Raw genomic sequence first — 25250 nt, forward strand, 5'->3', positions numbered from 1 at the left:
ATACCTATATTAATTAAAAAAACACAAAAAAAGAAATGCAAAATGCAGGTGCTGCAATGAGAAGAATGAGGAAGAATTGTTATAATAACAAGTGTGTAATGATTTTAAATTGTACATCAAATTACTAGTCCACAAAGTAGCTAAGATATTAAAAGTTATAGTGGATATGATGTTGTAATAGTAATTTTTTAAATGTTTTTTTATTTAAAAATATATTAAAATAATATTTATTTTAATTTTTTTAATATCAACACATATTAAAACAATTTAAAAATATAAAAGTTCATAATTTTAAAACAAAAAAAAAATAAATTTAGCAAATATTTTGACGGTAATGCAACGCATGCCCTTATTAGTGCGCTATGAATTATAGAAGCGATGGATATATAAAACATAGATACAAGTGATGATTTTAGTGAGGTGCAAGTGTGTGGTAGATCAAGTGAATCGTTAAAGTCTATACAAATGAAACTTTATGAGTTGTGTGGAGTGAGAGTAAAATAACTTTAAAAGAGAATTTTTATTTGTAAGTGAGCAAATTAATTAAAGATATATAAAAAAAAAAACTCAAAAGTCCTGCTTACAATCATGTGAGATTGATATTCATAGTGAAATGATATAAGGATCGTGTCACGTACGCCTAAATTAAGCATCCTGAATTGAACTCTCATGAGTCATTCTATTTCAGGTTGTTGTAATTAAAGGCTAAATAATTAAAATAACAATTAGGTTTTTCTGCAATGAACCCTAATTCATGTCCACTGAGTCAATTTTCCAAATGAATATTAAAGACAAAACATAGACACTTACCATGACGACGACGAAGAAGGAGAAATTAAACGGATTTGGTGTATATAGGTACTTCTGTTGATTTTTTTTTCCCTTTCAAAATAGAAATTTAATTTGTAGAGATCTTTTATCAAGTAAGAAAAAAAGAATATGAAGACTGGATTCTCAAAAAAAAATAATAAAAAAAAAAAGCGTGGAGATTCCAATCTTTCTAACTTTGAGGCCTTCATATATTTAATGATGCTAGTTTAATCTCCCGTTCCACACCGTGGATATATAGAAGTTAATAAGAGAATATATTAATATTATGGATTATTTTAAATATCATATTTTTTAATTAAAAAAAACGTATGCATGTTGAAGGTTTTTTAATCTTAATGTTGAAGGTTTTTTTTCTTTAACCGAGAACAAATAACTTTTATTTTTATAAATATATCATGGAAATAAAACTTATTTTATATAAAATATGAAAGGAAAAAATAAAGATAAATTACAACAATTTCTATAAAGATAATCCAATTTTTTTAAAAAAATAACTACATACTAATTAGAAAATATGCACCAAACAATTTTAAAAAAATTAGATGAAAGGGTGCTATTTAAAATTATTTGTTTTATTGGCAATTTATTTATGAAAAATATTTATTTGTTGGACCCAACAATTATGAGAATCTTGAGAGAAAGTTTAATAAATTTATTTTTTTTCATAATCAAAATGTATTAAAAATATAAAAATAATATATTGAAATCTTCTAAAATCTATTTTCAATGTACTCATATAGAATATTAGAGAATAATATAAATCATATCTTGACACCTCACCTAACAGCTTAAACTGTTAGGTTAAGATGGTTCTTTGACATGGTATCAAAGCCTTGATGATTAAGCGGTTACAAGTTTGAACATCATCATTTCTATTTATTTGATAAAAATTAAACACAAAATAATGTGGATCTGTACAAGTTTCAAGTCAAAAAACTTTTACTTGAGGGAGTGTGTTACATAATAATATAAATCATGAACTCACCTAACAACTTAAGTTATTGAATTAAAATGATTTTTTGATATAAAAAAATTTGCAGAGGAAAGATAAATGATTAAACTTAAAAGGGAAAATTTTGTCATTCCAATTCAATTAAAAGCTTTATTTCATGGAATTAGGCTAAAAAAAATCAAATCAAAAGAGAGAAAAATATAAGGATTGAATTGAAAAAAAAAAAAAAAAAAGAGAAAGGTGCTTCACCATTGAACATATAAACAATGAATCACCATTAAAAAAATGTCAATTCCTTTGGTCGCGAAGGTAGTGCCATGATTGAGATTTATTCAATTAACATATAATTAAAACCATTATAAAAGAGTGCCATTACATCAAACCAAAAGGAAATGGAGAAATAAATAGATATAAAGAGAGGTGGGTTCAAATTCCAAGCTTGCAATCCATTAGATATAAACGCTAGTGGATTTTATAGGTTTCCAAAGTCAGCTTTCGTCTTTTCAAAGGATTCCGGATCACATGCTCTCCTTCTCAATAATCTGTGTTTGCTGTGGTGCTTTGCATAGTTAATCAACAGTCCAGCAAACACTTGTTTGGTTGAACTGAAAAGCAAATGAGATCTCTCTCGTTATTAACCCAAAGCATTATTTAATAAATCAGTGGTTAACGATCCATGATGGGAATCAGATTTCTTAAAGATGGAATCAAGCAGATTTCTTAAGTCGGAGTACGATAATTCATATATATTTCGCTCGCTGTGGCCTGATGAAATCACAATCCACCAGAACCTTACTATAGGCAAGAATCTGGGTTAATGGCCTCACGTTTGTTTGAGAGAATAACGACGACGCAAAGCGGCCTTTCATTCCTTTGTTTTATCGTGGCGTTTGCTGATTCATTTCCCCCCGGCAACGAGAATTGGTATTGGAATCAACGTGGGGAAGAAGGAAGGCGGGGAGTAGGAGAAGGCCGCTCCGCTGCTTTCGAATCCGCTGGTATACGGAATCCGGTCTCTCAGCATCCGCGGCCTCTTGTAATTTGCCCTGCAGCTGACCTAAGAGGATTCCAAGCATGTTTATTCTCGGTGACGTCCATTACAGTCTGTTTCCCGTATCCTTCTCGGGATCTCACGAGGCTATTCTATTCAAGGTTGTTAATTTTATTTTGGTGGGTATTTTATTTTTTAAATTGAAATTAAATATTTTAGTTTTGAAGTGTTTTATCATGCTATTTTTAAGTTATACTGTTCAATTGGGATATATATATATATATATATATATATATATATCCAACAAATATAATTTAAATTTAAAATAAATTAATTATAAATTATACAATACAAACATAATATAAACAAATATAATTTTAAAATTTAAAATATTTTTTAAATAGTGAAGATTAAATATATATTTAACTTAAAGTAATTTAACTTAAACAAAATATCAAAATATTATGAAATTAAAATGTTTTAAATATAAATATTTTAAATATAAAGCTGAGTCAATGTTATCAAGGCTAATGGGATCTAAAGCTTCTCTTATTTTGTTCAAATTCGTACAAAGCATAAACTTGAAGAAAAATAAACATGAATATAATCTATATCTATTAGTGATAAATTTAATTTTAAAAAATTAATATAATTATTAATGAAAATAGTAATAATAATTTTTAATAATATTATTAATATCATAATTATTGAAAATAGTAATGAAAAAGAGCTTTTTATACTTGAGTGGTTTAATAAATAAATCAAATTAAATCAGGTTCAATTTGATTCAAAGGTTTTTCAAGACTAAAACGGAACAATTAAAATGAAACTAGAACATTCCAAATGAAATTTAACTAAAAAATTTGGAACAGATCAAGATTTCAAATGAAATAAAAAATATTTTATTTTATTTTATTTTTAAAATTAATATGAAATAATTTAATTATTTTAGATAAAACAAAACAGAATTGATAACTTTAAATCTATCCTTTAGATCTCGTAACTGATGCAATTTTCTTTCTAAATAATTTTAAGAATATAATTGGCCTTTTTTTTTTTCTTCCACCAAGTCCTAACAAATCTCGCATCTCTTTGTTTTGTAATTAATATAAAATCATTTTAAAAATCTGATCATTATTTAAAATCAATATAACAGTATTTATTCAATAATTATTTTCAGTATATTTTCGTTGGCATGTATTTGTTTTATGCAGTTTGGTGGATAATATTTGTTTTTAATATTTATATAGTCAACCTAGAATAAATAAATTTTTTTAAAACTGTTGACATGTGTATAATAAATTGTTTGATGCGCGGTTTAATTTTTAATATATTTAAATTTATTTTTGAATAAAAAAATATATAATTTTTTTTATTTTCACAATTCTTTCGCGTAATAAAAATATTTATAACAAAAATATAATAATAAAAGTATATAGTTTTAATAAAAATATTTTTTATAATTTTAATTCATTGTTTCTTATATAAATACATATTTTTATCATTATATAATTTAATATAATTAGATTTGTTTTTTAAAAAAATCTCATTACAGCTAGCGGACTAGCTACTTCTATTTGTTACAGGGAGGAGTGGGGACCGTATGCTACAGCGACGGTTCAAGACAGAAGGGTCAAGTAACTCAAGTTGCTAGGATTCCGTAATCCGTATCCTTCTGGACCTTCTCTATTTATTGGATCTTAGCCGTCCACCACAACTTTACGGAACATGGGATGGGACCACTAGTATTTCTTTTCTTTTTTTTCAAAAATATTTTTTTTTAAATTACCGTTTACCATAGTTTTACGCGAACATGGGACAATTATAAGTATTTTTGTTTTTGTTTTTTTATTTTAAAATAATTAAAATTTTAATTTTAATTTTTTTAGATTATCTTGATATTAAAAATAAAATATAAAAAATATTATTTAATATATTTTTAAATAAAAAATTAATAATGCAGATAATTTCTCAAACAAAATAAAATTAACCCAAATTATCGAAATGTTCGCCCATGAATTCAGCTGTCCATTACCTGTCTATAAGTTCCACTCCTTCTTTCACAGGTTCGAATTCGAACATGAGATTTTGTAGTATAATTTCAACTTTTAATTACTGAATGCCGTACGTGAAGAAGCCCTCTATCTATCAATCAATCAATCAATATAATGTTATTTAGTATAAATTATTTATGTGTAGATATATTTAAATATTAATCAATAAAAATTTTAATTTTTTTTAAGAATGAAATACACATTTGATCCTTCTTTAGATTATAAAAAAAATTAAAACATTGATATTGAGTGGGAAAAAATATAAGAAAAATATTTTTGAATCATAATTTTTTTAAGATAAATTTATCATAAACTGTTTTTACTTAAACCAGTTGGAAATTTATATTATAATCTATAATTTAATATGTATGCTGAATATCTTACAGTAATATGCAAAAATAAAATAAGTAAAAAGATAATCTTTTATGCTAGATCAATCAATATAAAAGTACTTTAAGTTGTTCAAAGCTTTTTGATAGTATAAGAGTTCAATTGCTTCTTTTTTTTATTCTTTCTTGTTTTTTAATTAAATCTTTTTGTTAATAAAAATATTTCTCTTAAAAAATATAAAATAACTAAGAATTTAAATTTAATATACATCTTGTTTTTTCTTATATATTTCTTTTTTTAATTTTAGAATATGTTCCCGCAACAAGTTACGTTCAATTACAGAGATAACATGATTACAAGAAGGAATGTATATTTTTTTTGGTGGGCTGCGGTATGTACATATTACTATCTAGCGTCTTGACAGGTATTATAAAATAAATCGATGAAGTGGCAGCTCTACTGTATTTTTTAAAATTTTAAAATTAATATTTTTTTATTAGTTACTAATATTAAAAATAAAAAAAATATTTTTTTAATATTTTTTTCAAAACATTCTGCAACGTAATTCTAAACTTTACCTAGATTTTAACGCTTTCTCTGAGGTCCTTGTCCTCGATAGTCGATCCCACTGAAGGAAAAATGGGCACATGGAATATTATTTCAGCTGACACAAAATCTGTAGCATCAACCCCACGAAGAACACCAAGAAGATTATATTAAACGCACGCGCAGCATTTTGTTTTGTTGTTTAGGTATTTTGCCACAATAATTTCAAATTAATCAGTAATCAGCACTCCATTTTTTTAATCAGAAAATAGCTACACTTTAATTGTGCATACGTACTGCAACTAATTCATTCATCACAACAGTACAGTTGCTGTTAATATCCTTCCTATTTCTAAGAAATCTCAAGTCCAAATATTTATTTTTTGAAAACGATAAAGATTTACTTTATCATAAAATATTTGACAACAGTAGATACCTGTCAGGATGTAATTGATGATGTTAATGTTTAATGTTGAGGATGAAAATTAAAATGATAAATTTAATTGATTAGATTTTAAATTCGTATAATTAAAAAATAAAAGGTAGTTTAATTAATTAAGTCTTTTCAGAGGAGGAAAAAAATTAGAATGCTTGCAAATGAGATTTTGAAAATAGGGAGAGAAAAAATATTAATGCATATAAATTGGACCTCATGGCTAAAACAGCTTACTCGAATTTTCTAATTAATGCATTCAAGTAATTAATTTGTGAATGGACGCTCCTACCACAAGTGGTGCGCCTGCTTGAAGCAAGAGATGACCACGTCCAGCCTTTGGGGAGCGATTTGCACGTCATTATGCAAAGCGATAAAGCATATAATAGTTGTCCTTTCATGTTTACAAGAACTTTAAATAAGGTAGTAAAGCCTACCACTCCTATAAAATAACCTAAAGCCTTAAAACATAGAATCCAAAATAAAAATAAAAAATCTTAAAAAAACAACAAAATTAATCCAAATAACAACTTTTAGATCTAATTTTAAAAAATATCTTTGTTTAGGACAACTAATTATAAAATTATCAAAAAAAATTTAATTTCAATCCAACAATTGAATCTCTTATTATTTTAATTTTAAAATGTTGATATAGCGTAACTAAGTGTACTCTTAAATCTATACTTATCTCAGGAACCATAAACAATTAAACATAATCTACTTGTATCATATCACTATTTAACAGTGTTGGATGCATACTCAAATATTCAAAACTTTCGGTTTCAACCCTGCATCACAAATAAATGTCAACATTAAGATTGATATGGTTCATATAGTATGCAATATTCGAGCACTAGCGAACTGAAAATCTGCTCGTCATACAGATATCTTATCTTGAGAGATACAATTTATCATGGCGTAATTAAACATATTATATGCTGAGAGTATTTGTTACAGCTATTCATAATTGATCTGTCTGCTAAAATGATATTAATTTGCATAACTCGAGCATACGATAGTTTCTCATCTTGATGTTGCCGGCAACCTACTCCATCCCCATACAATAATCATTCCAGCGCATTTAGAAGGTAGCCCACCAAACTTTATGAGGATGCAGAGAATATCATGGCAGAAGTACTCACTTTGGTATATATATGGATAAGGGTCAAACAACTGCTAAAATATCAAGATTCCAGCCAGGCAATGCAATCCCAATAGTCAAAGCATATCTGCCATGTCTCCTGACTCATGCGAACCTTAACAATCTACCAAGCTAGGCGCCAGCTCAATGCATGGCAGCAGACAAGATAAACCTACTATAAGGTAGACTATACAACAGTTCCTGCCACAATGTTGGTGTATACCGTGTGTTTTGGAGAATAATATAAATTATATTTTTAAATTTTATTTAATAGTTTAAGTTATTGGGTTGAGTTGGTTTTTTAACATGATATCAGAGTTTTGATGATCTAGTGATCACGAGTTCGAATCTTACCATTTTCATTTATTTAATAAAAATTAAATACAAGTTAATGTAAGCATGTGTAAATTTTAAGTTAAAAAGACTTTTACTTAAAAAGGTATATTAGAAAATAATACAAATTATATGTGACCTAATAATTTAAGTTATTGAATTGAGTTGTATTTTGATATATAGGTTATGGATTGTTGAGGGAATCCTTGGTTTTTCTCGTTTTGGAAGGATCCATCGCAGGAACCATTTAAAGTGTCTTCTCCCGCATTGATATTTGATGTCTGTCTCTCTCTCGAAGTTCATTACAAATTGATATTGGATGTGATTGTTACGCTATACTCACCAAGAAAGAAAGATCTTCTCAAATAAGGGTATTAATTACAATCAGATTATCATGCTTTGCTTTTTCCGTGTAGTCAACGCTGATTTATGTCTCCGGGCTTTATATGCTCTTCACATTTTCTTGTTTGCATAATATCACCTTTGAAATTGCTAGAAACACGCTAGTGGACTAAGAACCATAAAGCACCCAAGAAGTGGGGAGCAAGAAAAAAAGATGAACACAGAGTTGACAAATGATTAAACAAGGCACCGGCTTTTAGAAAGTAGAACAAAATTTTCATTGGAATTCCATTAGCCGTTGAATTATATTCTTTCTTTCCAGATCAATTGTCCACTTTCACCTTGAATTTAGCCTGAATCTATGATGATTATTGAAGAACGTCTAGATCGAGGTCTGCTTTTCTTAGAATTTTAACATCAGCTAGAATTTAGCTTCATAGAAATTTAGAGTTTACAAGAATTCTAATATTTTTAGAATTCTAAAAGATCAATGATATATTAGAGTTTTAGTGTAGTTAAGAGATAGTTAGTTGATTAGTTTTTTTCTTAGTTGAATAAAAATAAAAGTCTTAACTTAGTAGCTAGGATTTGTAAGGCTATTTAAAACCACCTTGAATATTCAGATCAATGAGAGCAAGAACAAAAGAAAAACATTAGCTACTGCTTTTTTTTTTTTTTTTCTTAGAGTAAAAACTTGCGTGAGTTTTGTTCAAGTTTTTGCTCAATAATTGGTATCCTAGGTTGATTAAAAGACCAAGGAAGGGAAAAAAAAAACAAGAGCAGTAGGCAGTAGCAGCAGCTTGTAGTAGAACCCCACGCATTATCATCCTCCTTGCAGCAACAAAAACTCGTAGCATCAGTAAAACAAACGCCACAACAATTTGTTTTTTGGAAAAAGAAAACAGAAGCAACGACGCCCTTTTTCAACACCAGCATCCTTCTATGCAAGAGCAGCCTCACTAGAAAGCAGAAGTGCCAGCAGCAGCAGCTTAAAAAAGTGACAACAGTTGTCAATCACAGGCTCAACAACAGTATTTTAAATTGATTTTATAGAAGCAGACATGAGAGATGTTCACGTTGTTGGGGAGAAAAAAGAGTAAGGGACACCCTTGCTAGTTTTTCCTCAAAGAAGAAGGATACCATATTACAACTTCTCAAGAATGAGTTGTTGTCGATGAGACAATGAGACAACAGAAGACATGACAATTCCTCTTTTTTTTTTTTTTTGTTAATAGATGAAGTTAACGACCATGTAAAGTGGATGTTGGAGCAAACCTCTGGTCCAAACTTTTATCACTGGGCCACCACAATTCCTCATTATTTTAATAAAGTGAAATCAACATGATATGAGATTTTTAAATTAAAACCTGAAGTAATTAATGGTGAAACTATGATGAAAAGAATAATTATTCATAGCAGGACCCGAATATTAGAGTTTTATTGTTTTAGTACAAGAGTCAACTTTTGGCTTAAACGTACAGAAGCTCCAGAAAAAAAAAAAATCTATCGAAATCTAATTTAATTTAGTCTTAAACTAAAATATTTCTCAATTTGCTATCCGGAAGTAAAAGATTTCTCAATTAGCCCTTTTGTTAGGAGACCTTGGCATTCACATCCTTAATGGTGGGACCATGTGCCTATTAATGCTTCCTGACCCCACCAAAAATAGGTTAAGATCTTAATTCCCTCCAAAAACACAAAAAGTTTCCTTCAAAACTTAAAATTCCCTTAAAAGTCTAAGGAAGTTTGCTTTAAAAATCAAAATCTGACTCAAATTCACCTTTCTTTCAAGTTTATATATTGATGCTAAAAACATCTTAAGGTGCATGCTAAATTAGAAAGTCAAATAATACTTCAGATGTTCTAATGATATTTTAGTTGTTTTTCACATAAATACTAATTGAGAGATCTTGGGAGGTTCGGAACGATAATTTGTTTTTTTTTTTAAATTCAGAAATTAATTTAAGTTTGACAAAACGTTCAGGATTTGCCTAAATTTTTACTACCATTTTAATTATTAATATTTTTTTAATTTCATTGCGAGGTCATTGGAGGACCTCCGTGTACAACTTCGAGTTAAGCAACCCATCAGACTAACGTTAATTTCTTGTAATGTGCTCAGATTCTTCTTATTTCTTTCTTGTGAAAAAACAAGAGTTAAAATAGAGAAATTATTTGCATTATTATACGAGCATAACAGTTGGAATCTTTACAGATGCGGTATTCGGATCCCTTTATTGATTACATGTTGCTTCTTACGGGCTTGAAGTGTCAGTGATGACGAAACTATCTCTTATCTTCTCAGCATATCTCAGATATTCTACAATGGAACATCAGAGGGATAGTCCTGAGGATGTCTAATGATGGTTTCTCTGAGTTGTTTCTCTTGCTCTCGAAGATTTGGAGGTGTAATATCATAGACATCAGAGAACAACTCCTTGAGTGGAGGTTTTTCTTTTTTCTCTGCCACCTGAATCACTTGCAGAAGCTGCGAGAAGAAATAAACAAAACTTGATGTCAGCTTTGGCCAAGTAAAACATGTTGAACAATGAAGAAGACGCTTATACGGGAAGTTCTGTAAACTTTTACCTGCTTCTTCATGCTGCTTCTGAGCTCTGATTCTTCCTCCTCGCTCCACCAGCCATTTCTTTCGACCCATTTTCTGAATCTATTCACAGGATTCCGTACCATTTTCCAGTATTCAATTTCATCAACTGACCGATACTTTGTGGAGTCATCAGATGTGGAGTGGTGGCCTACTCTGTATGAAAGAGCCTGAAGATTTGTTGCTTGTTAATTTACAAGGGTGATGTTAAAGGTATTCTGGCTGTTGTGAAGTTCAGAAGGGATCACTGCCTCAGATTCTGGCAAGAAAATCCTACGAGGAAGTTCAATCTCACCTCAACTAAAACAGGCCTTTGCTCACTTATGGCCATTTCGCGAGCTGTGTGAATTGCACTGTAAACAGCAAGAGCATCATTTCCATCTACTCGTATGCTTCGGATTCCATAAGCTTGACCCCTGACAACAATGCCATCGCCTGCGGAACATATTACAAATACCAAAAAACATCGAATTGTTAGTGTCCAAATAATGTGATTGGTTAGGTGCGCACGAGGACGAGGACTGATCAGTCTCTAGCAGTTACTAGTAAGTTGCAAAATACGGTGACCTTGTACTTGAGAATAAAAATGGAAGCGTAAGAAGATAAGAGATCAGAATAGCACTTCGAAATTGCTCTGATATATTGGTACTAATGGCCCAGCCATTGTTGCGACAGATAAACACCACAGGAGCTTCTGTCACTGCTGCAAAGTTTAAAGCAGCATGAAAATCTCCCTGAAAAATTAGTTAAACATTAGATAACAAAAACAAAAACAAATCCGAGAGGAAGAAAGGAAAAACTCTTGAGAGCTTTTTGTACTGTTACCTCACTGGTACCACCATCTCCAGTATATGTGACAACACAAGCATCCTTTTTGTCCATCTTAAGAGAATATGCAACGCCTACTGCTTGAGAAAGTTGAGTTCTGACAAACAGCATAAATAGTAATCAAGAACATTTGATGACATTACAAACGTAACATTGATTAACGATAAGAAATGCACGGAGGATTTCAGAAATATCTACTGGTATGGATATATTACGCTATAGGTGATGAAATAGTGACAAAATTGTGCTTCTTAGACCCATAATGCATGGGCATCTGCCTCCCTTTCCCACAATCATCCTCGTTTCCAAAGCATTGGCTGGCAAATTCTTCAATTGTGAAACCACGCCATAATAGAATCCCGGGCTCTCGGTACTGAAATTACATCAGATGGATCAAACTCTTGCTTTAATACGAGTGACATGACAATTTGGCCCGGTACTGCAAATTTAAGCATCCAATGTGCAAATGCTATACCTGAGGCAAGACGATATCGTCTGCACTTAGTGCAGCTGCTGATGCAATGTTTATTGCTTCTTCACCAGTTGAGGTCATGTAGAAGGAAATTCTTCCTTGGCGCTGAGCCTCGTAGAACATGGTATCCATCATTTGAAGGGACACCATGTTCGTATACATCTTCACTGCAATTTCCTCGCACAACTGACAAAATTTTCATACACAAGCAACTACATTAAACAACTCGTTATGCTGTTACGACCAAGATGATGTAGTTTTTGGCCAGATTCAACGGCTGTGGATTGCTTTCATTAGATGGAAAGAGATACCTGTTCATAATCGCTGCCCACGATTATTTCTCCATTGTCATCAAGAACACGGTAACAGGGTATTCTCTTCCCAGCGGACTCTGGTAAGAATCTCATTTCAGATATGCAAGCGACCTTCCCTCCAGGAAAATCCAGGTCCTAAAACAGCAAGATATATTTTCAATTTTGTAATAATTGAAACACAAGTTCAGTTTTCAAAATCCATAGTTGTTCTACATGGACTCAAAGAAGAGTTTTGCAAGTTTGTTTTAGTTATAGTGTAAGGAGTTCACTAGCAGTAATTCTTCAGTACAATTTTGATTAATGGATCAACGCTATTGCGACTTGAAAGGGTCAAAGCTATTATTACGACTTAAAAGGGTCAACACGATGAAAATGAACTTCTATTAGGGACCCTTCCCACAAGCCCCAGGCCTAATTTTGCTGGAACTCAATTCCCATTTTTAGCTCGAACTCGATCTCCAATTTCAACAATCAGCACCCCTATTTTTTATTCTCTTTTGGTTTCTCTTCTACTTGTCCAAGCAAATAGGATTACCAATTACAAAAGGATGGCTTTATTTATTGACAACGATATGTGGATGTTACCTTAGAAATGAGCTCAGCCAGGGAATAATCTCTTAAGAGGTCAAGTCCCGATCAGTTAACGTCAAAGGAAGCGGAAATCAACACACGGGTGCCATCTAGGCTCGGATCAAGTGATGGACTGGTCGAAAACGATACGAGATTCGAACTGAACTATGCCGTAGTTTCTCTACAAGGCACCAAGAGTTTTTTGAAAGAGAAGCACTTCTGGGGACCCATGACAGCTTAGAATCTATCTCAGTCCGAGTTATAGAAAGTGCTAGTTTTCTAATACATGTAAAAAAGAAGCGGTGTATCTTCTTCTTTTGGCAACATAAGGACTCTTCCGGTCTTCCTTGTCTCACCTTGTTTGGTGAAAATAGAATTGCAGACGTTATGCCAACTGGAAGGCCGATCTGCTATCTTAAATACTACAACAAGACAGATGGGTGGTTGCTACCTTGTAGGTGAGGCAGAGAACTAGGTTTCTATAATTTAATATAGCACTAGTTCTATGTACGTAGGAATAATCTCTTATTAGAAGACCTTAACATGTGATTCTCTTCAGTTGAAATGAAGACGACTGCGACGACAAAAAATCATGTCTTGGCCAGTGCTCATTACATCGAGAAAATGCAACATCATCACCTTATATGTATATGAGCACTGGGTATTCTGGAAAATACGGCACAATACTATTCTGACAGTGAATTTGATAGCCGAAATATAGGGATTATTGGAACTCAAATAGTAGAAGAGCTCAAGGTTATATCTTGATGATGATAAGTGGACAAGCTTGAAGGATAAGGATTAGGTAAAAACCGGAACGGACGATTGTCCAAAAAGGAAAGGAATGGTACCGCTGCCTTCTCCTCTAAAAAAGGAGGATAGGTAATACCTTCCTCCTCGAGACAGATATTATTTTGGAGTAAAAATAATTAGGAAAGGTAATACCTTCTGTTTTGTCGGCCGGGAACAATATAGAAATAAAAAAACGAGTTCGAAATACGGGTCCGTCCCCATCATTTAATTTACTTATTAATGGGTTTTTTTTTTTTCCATGAATGAGAAAATTCCCATTTATCAAAAATACGAACTCCGTGTCCATATCCTTATTCTGCTTTATTAGGAAAATGTTATTTTATCATTTCTCTTATCCTAAAGAAGGATGATGAATAGATTTGTTTTTTAATCAGGAGAGGGTAGATCGTTTTTGTCTTCGTTCTTTGATTATCGGAGATTAGGTACTTTTCTTTCTTCTTTCTTCTTTTCCTTCCAGGAAAACAGAAAGGTAGAAGGAAGCAGCCACCTGCTAAGCAGCTGATCTCGAAAATGTGACAAAACACATTGTGCTTGATTGTTGTTCATCTTATAAAAAATAATAACAGAAACCTTTCTTTTCTTTTCAAAACTACCGTAAAATGTTTTTGCTCATGATTACTTATGAAAAAGGACATCGATCTCATATAAAAAAGGGTAACACCTTGGCAGTATACACTTGCCAGAGATCAGCTTAAAATAAAGAAGCACGTGGTGTGTAAAAATTTGAAAAACATGATGAGTAATTCCTCGAAGATCATTGAATTCCATTGATAGAAGCATATGGAGATGTTTTACATGAGAGAGGGTCGTTGAATTCTCTCTGCAAGAGAAAAGAAACAAAAATGATATCTTCCGAAATCGTAAGTTATTTTGGTTTTTAAAATAGGTGTGCAAAGAACAAGTCAATGTTTGTAAACTGCTAGAATCTAATTAAGGTTAACATTTCGGGTCATGACAAGGAAAAAACATAATATTTTGGTAAGAGATGCCCTCTGACAATTTTTTTTGTCATAGTCACAAGCAATTGAGCCATCATCTTTTTGTGAATCGGAAGTGCATTATGTACTCAACACTCCATAAGTGGGTAAAAAGAACCAATTCATGATCAAAAGAGAAGAAAACAAAGCAAAACAAAATATCCACTAGAAAGGCAGAGTTGAAAATTAGAATATTTACCTGACTATTATCATGATCATCATCGTCAGTACTAGAGTACAGATGTTCAAGTTGGCTTGCAGCTTTGGTGGATTTGAATCGATGAAGGGAGAAACGGGTGGAAATTGATGAGTTAAAAGGAAACAAACGTGGAGTACTTGAGTTCTGATGCTCGTGAAACCCTGGGATAAATATTGACAATAAAGGGCCTGGTTGCATGCAAGAAGAAGAAGAAGAAGAAGTCCAAAGATCTTGGTGAAAAATCCCCATGAACCCCACCTTTCTCTTTAAGTGATGGGTGATGGTTCTTGATTTTGCGAGCCAAACAGCCATATTGTAACGTAACGGACAGGCCGATGAAATCTGTATCTTCAATTTCTTCATATTTATTTCGGTTTCTTCCACTGGTTAATTAAAATGCTGGTAAAGAAGTACAGGGACTGAAGAAGGGAAAGCAATGAATAACGATTTGGAGAGATACACATATCATCAATGCTGGGGATGGAGAAGCAAGTGTCTGTGTGCCTCTGTCTTTAATAATCGTCAGACCCTTACGATGAGAAGATATGAGCGTTTATGATCCGCTGCATGTGACAGATCACCTCGTACAATCCCACGTGGAGTCGTGGTAGCCTACCATCTCTCTCTTCCTTTTTGTCCCGGATTAGGTGGTCCGGACTGAGTTTGGACTCCTCCTTCACTCTTTCTTACCGTATTCATGTTTTTTCAATCTATTTTTTTAAAATACAATTAAAAATATTTTTAAAAAATTTATTTTCTTAACTACATCCACAAAAATTATCACAACATCACTTTATTCATAGATATATCAAAATTTATTGATTATATAAGGAAATTTTCGTGAATTTTTTTAGTGTATTATGACATTAATATCGTATATACACGCACTATCAAATATCTTCTTACAACCATAATAGAGACAGCAGTTCAATTGTGTATGGATTTTAAGTGTAAGTAACGTTTGGATGGCTGTATTTATTTTTAAATAACAGCTGCAAACTCATAATTAAAACCTAATATTACTTAGAAAATCTTTAATTAATTATATAGGAGAAATAGCAATATATTTCCAACTCTCTCTCTCTCTCTCTCTCTCTCTATATATATATATATATATATATATATATATATATATATATATTTTTTTTTTTTTTTTTTTTTTTTGAGGTTGTCGAGGCATAAGTTCAGCATTGATGTGATGGAGTCTTTTTCACGTGTGCACAGTGAATGAGAATTTCATTATTGAGTATAATAATAGGTCATTGGTTATTCCAAAACCATTTTATATTTTCACATTTTTCTCGAGCTTCAGAACAAAACATAAATAAACTTATATTTCCTTTTTTGGATAAATAAACAATCTTTTATAAAAAAAAAAAAAAGAGTTTTAACTTGATTTCTCTTAAAAATATATTTATAATAATAATAATAAAAAGAAGCAATGCTACGAAAGAAATTCTTATATTTTCAGTTTGAAGCTTGAGGAATCTGATAATAATAATTGACACCGAATGGTAGTCAGATACTCGCATTCCAAACTGACGCCAGGTCAAGGTGAATTCGTCGGCATGTGGTGGGCACCACGTGGCTGAGCGTGAGCCACGCAGCGTTCTCTTCACCTGTTTGTGCTCCTTTTTATCACATCAGTTGTGTTTGACCCAAAAGGGCTGTTCTCATAAATTTTATTAGGATTTAAGATGTATTCTAAATATATTTATTTGTGATATATTTATTAAACATACAAAAAGAGCAAATTACGTATTTGTCTCATATTTTATTTTCAGTTATTAAGAGAAGAATTGTTTGAATTTAAAATTATAATAATAATAATAATAATATAAGTATAATTAACATGCATAAATATATTAATTTGAATGGTAAATTATGACAAAAGGACCTATTTGGGATCCAACTAAAAAAAAGATACAACTGTACATCTAAAGATTTATTGGAGACATTTATTTAAAATATAAAACACATGAGCTACTTACTATATTTAGAGTTAAGGATATTTTTTACATCAAAATATAACATGTGCAAGTCACGAGATTATTCTGTTAATTTAAATGAAAAATATAAACAAAAGAACACATGAATTTTTATTTAAAAATTAAATAAGCATAATGAAAAGATATAAGAAGTAATGAAAAAGTCATAAGGACAAAATAGATCATTTTCTTTAAAAAGGAATGATAGTCTTTTTAATAATTCAAGAAGTTCACTCACTTTTTAGCTAAAGTATTTTTTACTTAGAAATGTATTAAAATAATATTTTTTATTTTTAAAAATTATTTTAAAATTAGCACACCAAAATGATCTAAAAATATCAAAAAAAATATTAATTTAAAATAAAAAAATTAAATTTTTTTTAAAAATATTTTTAAAATATAAAAACAAACTAAAAGATTTTGAGATACCTGAAAAACTCAAAAGCTATTTGAAGGGATACTCTCTTTTTTAGCATTCGAGTTTTGATTCATTAAAAGGCCTTAGCCCAGTTTACAGGCACATGCCCAACTTGAGTCCACTAGGAAGGGTAATTCGATACAGCCCAACGTGCTGTAGTACAAAGCCTAAACTCTAGCTTTAAGTACACGAGATATGAGAAAGACTTTAACAAAAGAAAATCTTACTGTTAGTTATTTCAAAAAAATAAATATATAAAAGTAAATTGAAAAAAATATTTCATCTAGAATTTTTCTTTTCTAATTATATCTTTTTATTTTTTTAAGTGGATATATAAAATAACAAATAAGATATTTACTTCATAATCACTATAAAATTACTTACTTTATGCTAAAACTTTAATTTTTAAAAGAAAGAATATACTCTTAAATCATAAATATTGCACCTGAGCGTAAATTTGGATCCTGGTGTTTCCGAGAGGTGATGCTGTAACTGGTTTTCCATGAAAGTAAATGAATGGTTTTTGCTCCAATCCATCTGCATCCAATCACCTTATACATCCTTTCCCTTTTCACGGCTTTCTTAACTCGAACCACAGCCTCCCATCGACCCCTTCGTTTATCCGAGCCAATACCAAATACGGTAGGGATGACTGTGGTTCTGATTCCATCAACCTCTCTGCTACTCTTTCAGAGAGTTTCAGGTCTCCATGAATCAAACAAGAATGAAGTGTTGATTCCCAGATTAAAGAACCAGGCTCACAAGGCATTGATTCTGCAACATTCAATGCTTGATCAACCCTACCATCTCGACACAACGAGTCCATAAGGCAAGCATAATGCTCATTGCTTGGTGTAACCCCATACCTTCCTTCCTTGAACAAGAATATGGCCATCCCTTCATTGATAGAAACCCCAAAGCTGCAGGCTAAATTAAAGATTCTCAGCTGGTGCTATTTGATCTGGTGGCAGACCTCTCCGGAGTAGTTCCTTGAAGGTTTGCCGGACCTCATACACTCTACCATTGTGAGTCAAACCCAAGTCTGAAACTAACAAATCTCTTAAAATCATCTCATTAAAGATTCTCGTAGCACAGTTAATGAAACCAAATTTACTGTACTTCTCCACCAACTAGCTGGTAACAATAGCATCCACCTCCAAACCTGATTTGACTGCCAAGGAATGGACCTGTGCTCCCTGCTCCAACTGAAGAAAGGAAATAGAGTGAAGAACACTGCTTAACGTGAACTCGGTAGGCCTAATATCCTCCCTCAAGGTGAGCACAAAAGGTCGGAGACCATCCTCCCTCAAGCCGCAGTACACATAGCTTGAAATCATGGAATTGCATGGTGCAGAATCCCATCGACCCTGCTCTTCAAAAAGTCGAACTGAATCCTCCAATCTGTTGCATTTGGAAAACAGGTCAATAGTGGCATTTGATATAATGCTATTAAAAAGAAATCACACTTCGACACAGAGCAAAAATCCCCTCACCCTTCTCCAAATTTCGCAAATTTGAACAGGAAATAATCACTGCAGAAACTGAAAAAACATTAGGTGAATACCCCCGAGGATCCCATCAAACAAAACTTACCCAATGCCAGCTCTGGATATCCCGATTTACAGCATACTGAAATCAACGAATTCCAAGAGGTAACATTCAGCTCTTCCATTGTCAAGAACACACTCATGCATGAGCTTTTTTAAAACATATTTTTCTTCTTAGTTAATTTTTTTTTCCTATTTTATTTTATTTATTCTTTATTACGATGCTTTTCTAGTTTTCTTTTTGTATTTGAAAGGATATTTTTCCCTAACTTTTTTTTTCTATTTACTATTATTAGAATTTTCTAGTTTTTTTATATAAAAAATTATAATAGCGTTTTGGTAGAGAGATAGAGTAATAAAATTAAATATTTTAAGAGATTTTTTTTTATGTTTATAATATTTTTTATCTTAGAAAGTTTTGACTTGTAACAAGTTTTTTATCCTTCTCTTCATTTTACGCTAATTAGTATCTTGTTTATTTTATTTTTTGTGTGCTGTAATACAATTATAGCTAAAAAATATTACCTATTAGGACAGCTCCAACGGAGCAGGCAAATGGAAAGCCAAACCTCATTTGCCTGCTCCTTCTTCACTGTTTATATTCCAACGGGCATGCTAAATGGAAAGCCAAAATGGCTATTTATGCTCTCAACAGCCATTTCTACATTTAACTGTAGAAATGGCCAAAATGGCCAACGGCTATTTTTATAGCTGTTGGCCAGCAGCTCTACTTTTTTTTTTTTTTTTTTAAATATAGAAATTTTTTTCTATAAATACATAAAAAAAAACTTGTAGTTTTTAAATTTTTGTATTGTGCCTCACCCTTCTCTCAAATTTAAAAATTAAATGGTGGCGGTTATTTTTTCAAAGCATAAATTTGAATTTACTTTTAAAAAATTAAAATTTTAACAGTAATATATAAAACTGAAAATTAAAAATATTCATATAAATAAATTTTAAGTTTTATTATTTTTTTATTTTATAAATTACTAATATTAATATATATTAATAACATCATAACATCATATATTATATATAAAATATCTAAATTAGTTACATAATTATATAAAAATGAATTTAACATGAAATATATTAAAATATAAATGGCTTTTTTAAATGGCTTTTTTACCATTGGAATGCACATAATCAAAAAAGCTATATTTCTATTATTTAAAAAGCCATTTCATCAATTTGGCTTTTTAATTTGACTTTTTGCATTTGAGATGCTCTTAGGACGTGTTTTTATAAAAGGACATGAGAAGGTTTCCTCTAAAAGAAAATTTCAAAAACTAGTGTGTTGTTTACTTAAACTATTCTCATTTGAAAAATTGGTTGTGGGACAACTCACACAAAAATATTTTGTTAAAGATCCATAATAAAGCTGCCAGCACACAAAAATTGGTGGTGGGACAACTCACACGGTGTATGGGCTTCGGTTCGGCAAATTAACCAATACATACTCGCCATGTCAATCTCGGAATTGTAGTGCTAAGTATTTGGGAATTTTTAATTTTCTCTGCAAGCTGGTGCGGTATATCTCAATTTGTCAACTTTCGGAGGTTCAACTCCTTTTTTTTCTATTTTAAAAAAAATCTAAAAGAGTCAACGAGAATTTTCTTTTTTTTTTTTCATTTTATTGTATACAATTTTTTTTCTTTTCCTTTTAAATTTTAAAAATAAATTTTTAAAAGATAAATATAAAAAAACTTTAGAAACTAAAACAAAAAAATAAAGTTATATTAATCCAAATTAACATATCAAACTCATATTTTGGGTAATGACATGTTCTTTGATTTGGTTATATATCTCTTTCATTTCCTTTCTTTTCTTCTCGATTGGCACCGGTGGGATGAAATATAGAAAGAGCTATCAAATAATAAGAAATCAAATTAAATAATTGAAGAGTTATCAAATAAAAAGGTATCATGAGGTACCAAATAAAAAATGTATTGTTTGTGCAATCAACGCACTAGCAAGAGAGAAGCCTGTAACATTGGGGTAGCGCATGGTGGCTTTCTTCAGGCTTTAATCTTTGTTGGTGTCCTTGGAATCAGCTTCCGAAAGCTCCCTTTCAGAATAGCGCTTGTCGGTGAGGAATCCATTGCGTGGCTTCATGAAAGTCACCCTCCCTCAAAGATGCAGAATCTTTTCTCTTTTTTTGTTCGTTTTTTTTTTTTAATGAAAGCTCCATTGACGGCAGAGCCCAATGCAGATTACAAAACTAAAAGGAAAAATCTCCTTGTAGACCAAACATGTCTAAAACTAAGAGTCTCCTACGAGAGTTGCCAATTATTACAGCCTTCAACTGCTTTTGACAATATGTACAATCCACATGATGTCATCCTCAAGAGTTATGAGGAGCATTATGAAACTTACCGGTCCTTCCCTTCCGAACTCCATAAATTGTGGAGCACCAAGCTAGTCTTAACAAAATTGCTAAAAAGCTCTTTTTCTGCACATTTGCTCTAGCCCATTGAAACTCACTACTCCAGTCTTGAGCATTCTGATTGATGCAGCATAACTGCAGAATAGACTTCCAAATTGTCTAAGAGAAGGCGCAAGCAAAAACGATTGATCTCAGTCTTCAAAAGCGATACCAAAACACAGGACACAATCTGTGTTCACAGCTCTCCCCATCCTAATTTGCTTACACTAGGTAGGTTGTTTTTTAGGAACTGCAAGCTAAGTTATGAAACTAAATCTTGGTACAGGCCGAGACCCTTATATGAGCTTGTGCCAATCAACTCTTGCTTCTTTAAGCATGACACGATACCAAGCACTTCTTGATGAGAAAATGCCTTTAGCAGAGGGCTTCCAAGTAACTTTACCTTCCTGTTCAGCTTTAGGGAGAACAAACACAAGTAGCACTCTGCACTTCAACAATTTCAGCAGTCCTTGCACTAGGCGAAATCCATTCACCACTCTGAATAACCTTAGATACTGTAGCATCAATAGATAAACCTGATTTATGAACAATTCTCCTGTCAATACAAATGAAGAATCTTGATGTGTAGTAATTGTGAAACCATGGCATCTCCAAAACGACATAATTTCCCTAAAATTTATAATATTCAGTGAGTTGTCAAAATGAGTAAAGAAAGAAACCACCAAATCAGTGTGGTTGAATTCAAAGAAAATATCCACAAACCTGAACAGATAGGTTGTTTCACCTCATGAAGATGAAAGTCCTATGATTATGTACCAGTACCACCATCTGAATAATGTATTCAACAATTAGCCCAACTGTAACCAGGGTATTTTTGTACTTGCCTCTCCTGCATTACCTTTCTAACCAGTGCTGAGCTTTCCCAGTCTCCAGAAGTGGCAAATATGCTAGATAGCTGCACATAAGCCCCAGAGTTCTCAGGATCGAGCTCAATGATCTGCTGTGCCACCTTTTCTCCAAGATCCTTTTCTCCATGAGCCATACAACCTCTTAGAACTGATGACCACATGCTAGCATCTGCCTCAAAAGGCATACGTTTTATTAAATTCATTGCTTCTTCCAAGCAACCAGCACGAGCAAAAAGATCAACCATGCAAGAATAGTGCTCAATCCCTGGATCAATATGATAGTCATATTGCATTTTATTAAACCATCTCCATCCCTCTTCAACCAATCCACAATGATCACAGGCAGATAGAACCCCTGTAAATGTAATTTCAGTTGGCCTGACACCAGCATGCCTCATTTCATTAAACAATGTTAGCGCTTCCAATCCATGACCATTTGTAGCATACCCCATCAGCATTGAATTCCATGAAATCTCATCAGATTTCATCATTGTGTCAAATAGTTTTCTTCCTATTTCAATAAATCCACACTTGCAATAAAAATCAACTAGGGAAGTAGAGATGACCTCATCAGAATCAAGGCCAACAACAGTTGCTCTAGCAAAAATCTGTTCACCAAGTTCAAGTGAAGAGATACTAGCACAAGCACTGATCACACTAGCAAGGTTAAACCTGTTCATCCTCAAATCCAGTTTATTCATCGTGCAAAAAAGATCCAATGCCTCAACTGGACAACCATTTTGACTAAGACCCACTATCATTGAATTCCAGGATATCAAGCTTTTACTAGGCATTGTATTGAAGATCTGTTTAGCATCTTCGATTTTACCAGAATTGCTATACGCTGTGATCATGGAGTTGAGCAAAATCGTGTCATAGGTTTTGAGCTCACTAAATAATTTACAAGCATCATTCAGGCTTCCACACTTGGAGTATGCATCAATGAAAGCACAAGCAACAACATTGTCACAAATCAATCCAACTTTACAAGCATAAGCATGCATTTGTTTGCCAGGTTGAGAATTGCATAAGCTGCTGCAGGCACTCAAAATGGTTGCAAGTGTAGAGAAGTCTACTTTGAGTCCCTTTTTCTGCATGTCATTGAAGAGTAAAAATGCTTCAATTTCCTCATTATTGGTAACATATCCTGAGATCAATGAATTCCATACCACAACACACGAATTACTTTTCCTATAAAATGCTCTTCGAGCATCATTCATTCTACCATGATTCGCATAACCTGTGATCAATGCTGATAAGGAAAAGTCATCTGGCTCCTCCATCCTATTCAAAACACAATGTGCACTATCCAAATCACCACACTTTCCATACAAATTAATTAACGAGCTAGTTAACACCGAATCAAGTTCCATGTTATCAATCAAAATCCGGGCATGTATTTGCTTGCCACATTGAATTTCACCCAAATCAGTGCAGGCCCCAAGAACTGTAGCCAACACAAACGTATCACAACATGATTTATCCAAAGGGTCCAAATTCAATTCCTTGAATAGCCTGACAGCTTCTCTTGGTGACCCATTTCGAGCATAACTGTGGAACATCGAATTCCATACAACCCCATTTCTGTTAGGCATCTCGTTGAATAACCTCCGAGCAATTTCCATTTCACCAGCTTTTGCAAACCCTGAAAAGACCACGTTCCATGAATAATCATTCTTATTTGACATTATATCAAACAACTGAATTGATCTTTCTTTATTCCCGGACTTCAAGTAGCCCTCTATCATGGTATTCCACGAAAAACAGTTTCTGTGAGACATTTCGTCGAACAGTTTGTGTGCATCGGTCATGCTGCCACATCTAGTGTACATTTGCAGAAGGCGGTTTGCTAGTGATAGAGTAGATTGTATGAGACCCTTTTTGAAGAAGAGAATATGGAGCTGCCTTCCTTGGTGTATTGAATGAGGGGTGTTAAGGGATTGGAGAAAGCGAGCCAGATTTTGGAGATCTTGATCCATGGTTATTGATAGAGAATGATTTTTCGGTTTTGGTATATAAAAACAGTAATATTATTTTGTTAAGAATGAAGGAGAACGGGATTTTGTATGGTTTTTTATTTTGCATTTTACAGTTGAAGATGATGCAGAATAAGGTTTTTTAGGCATTTGGTAAGATTTATTTGCGGCGGCAAATATGAAGACCTAACATAACTACCCTGAACCGGTAGCTATTGGAATCTTGATAATTACATTATTATTATTAATTATTAACAATATCTAAATGGTGTGGGGGAATCACTGTTCCCCCACACAGAAAGCACTGTGGATTACAACAGTAATCCACAGTGCTTTCCTCCTTTTTTTTTTTAACTTTCTTATTTTTTCATTTTTTAACAGTCCTCTTTTTTTTTTTTTTCTAACTTTTCCTCTTTTTTTTCCGTTTCTTTTCTTCTTCTTTTTTTTCAACTTTCCTATTTTTTTCTTTTTTTCATTTTTTTATTAATTTTTTTTCAAAATTATTTTTGTTGATTTTAAATTTTAAATATTATTTTTTACTTTTAACTTTTTTTTCAAACTTGGTTAAAATGTTTGCTTTCTAATTTTATTTTTTTTAAATAATGTGGAGTGCTGCGATGTTTTTTCACATATTTTTTTATTTTATTTCTTAATTTTTTAAAATTATATTTGTCGATTTTTTTTTAATATTGAGCTGATTGAGAGTTTAGTTTTGTAAATTTTTTTTTTAAACATTGTTGATTTCTACAATGTTTCTCTGCATGATTTTTTTTTTCTCTGAAATTATCTTTTTTTTATTTTATTTTTTAATATGGAGCTGGTTAAAAATTACAGTTATAATATGTGAGGAAAGGAATGTAAATTTCCTCAAAAATTACTGTTGATTGCTACAGTTTTTTTTCCTCACATGCTTTTTTTCTATTTTTTGTTATGTTTTTTTCCCTGAAATTATCTTTTGTCAATTTTATTTTTTAAATATTAAGCTGGTTAAGAATTGCAATTACAAGTTTTTCCTCACAAAACACTATGGATTAATACAATTTTTTTCCTCATATTGGTTTTTTTTTTTCCAGTTTCTTTTGTGTTTTTATTTTCTTTGTAATATTTTTTTCCAAAATTATCTTCGTCCATTTTATTTTTTCTAATATTGAGTTGGTAAGAATTTAACTTTATAATAAAGCTTAATCATGTGGGGAAAGCATTGTAGCCTTGCTCATAAAAACATTATGGATTGCTACAGTGTCTCTCCGCATGGTTTTTTTGTTATAAATTTTTTTCAAATTATCCTTTTTATTT

The 25250-nt window shown here is 31.8% G+C and overlaps 2 protein-coding genes and 1 pseudogene across 5 annotated transcripts; all 3 read right to left on the bottom strand.

Annotated features, from left to right (window-relative positions):
• Window positions 1–10228: 10228 nt before the first annotated feature.
• On the bottom strand, window positions 10229–15220 carry LOC118063124 (2-oxoisovalerate dehydrogenase subunit alpha 1, mitochondrial). Of its 2 annotated transcripts, none has more exons than XM_035077094.2 (9): window positions 14732–15220; window positions 12170–12307; window positions 11862–12044; window positions 11602–11759; window positions 11384–11483; window positions 11181–11292; window positions 10854–10993; window positions 10543–10728; window positions 10229–10441 (listed from the first exon to the last, which is right to left on the bottom strand). In XM_035077094.2, exons 1-9 carry the CDS (start codon window positions 15092–15094, stop codon window positions 10274–10276), a joined length of 1548 nt encoding a protein of 515 aa, XP_034932985.1. In that variant the 5' UTR covers window positions 15095–15220; the 3' UTR covers window positions 10229–10273. The 2 variants fall into 2 exon arrangements, with proteins under 2 accessions (XP_034932985.1, XP_073260477.1); XM_073404376.1 differs by lacking the exon at window positions 14732–15220 and adding an exon at window positions 12758–13183.
• Window positions 15221–17542: 2322 nt separating this feature from the next.
• Window positions 17543–18827, bottom strand: LOC118051034 (pentatricopeptide repeat-containing protein At1g43980, mitochondrial-like; annotated as a pseudogene).
• Window positions 18828–20558: 1731 nt separating this feature from the next.
• On the bottom strand, window positions 20559–24161 carry LOC118062922 (putative pentatricopeptide repeat-containing protein At1g77010, mitochondrial). 3 transcript variants are annotated; one of them, XM_035076975.2, is made up of 2 exons: window positions 21833–24161; window positions 20559–21645 (listed from the first exon to the last, which is right to left on the bottom strand). In XM_035076975.2, exon 1 carries the CDS (start codon window positions 23955–23957, stop codon window positions 21912–21914), a length of 2046 nt encoding a protein of 681 aa, XP_034932866.1. In that variant the 5' UTR covers window positions 23958–24161; the 3' UTR covers window positions 20559–21645; window positions 21833–21911. The 3 variants fall into 3 exon arrangements, with proteins under 3 accessions (XP_034932866.1, XP_034932813.1, XP_034932738.1); XM_035076922.2 differs by having other exon boundaries at window positions 20559–21665; XM_035076847.2 differs by having other exon boundaries at window positions 20559–21739.
• Between the last annotated feature and the right edge of the window lie 1089 nt (window positions 24162–25250).

The sequence above is a fragment of the Populus alba genome, chromosome 14 (genome assembly GCF_005239225.2).
Source record: "Populus alba chromosome 14, ASM523922v2, whole genome shotgun sequence".
Classification (NCBI taxonomy): domain Eukaryota; kingdom Viridiplantae; phylum Streptophyta; class Magnoliopsida; order Malpighiales; family Salicaceae; genus Populus; species Populus alba.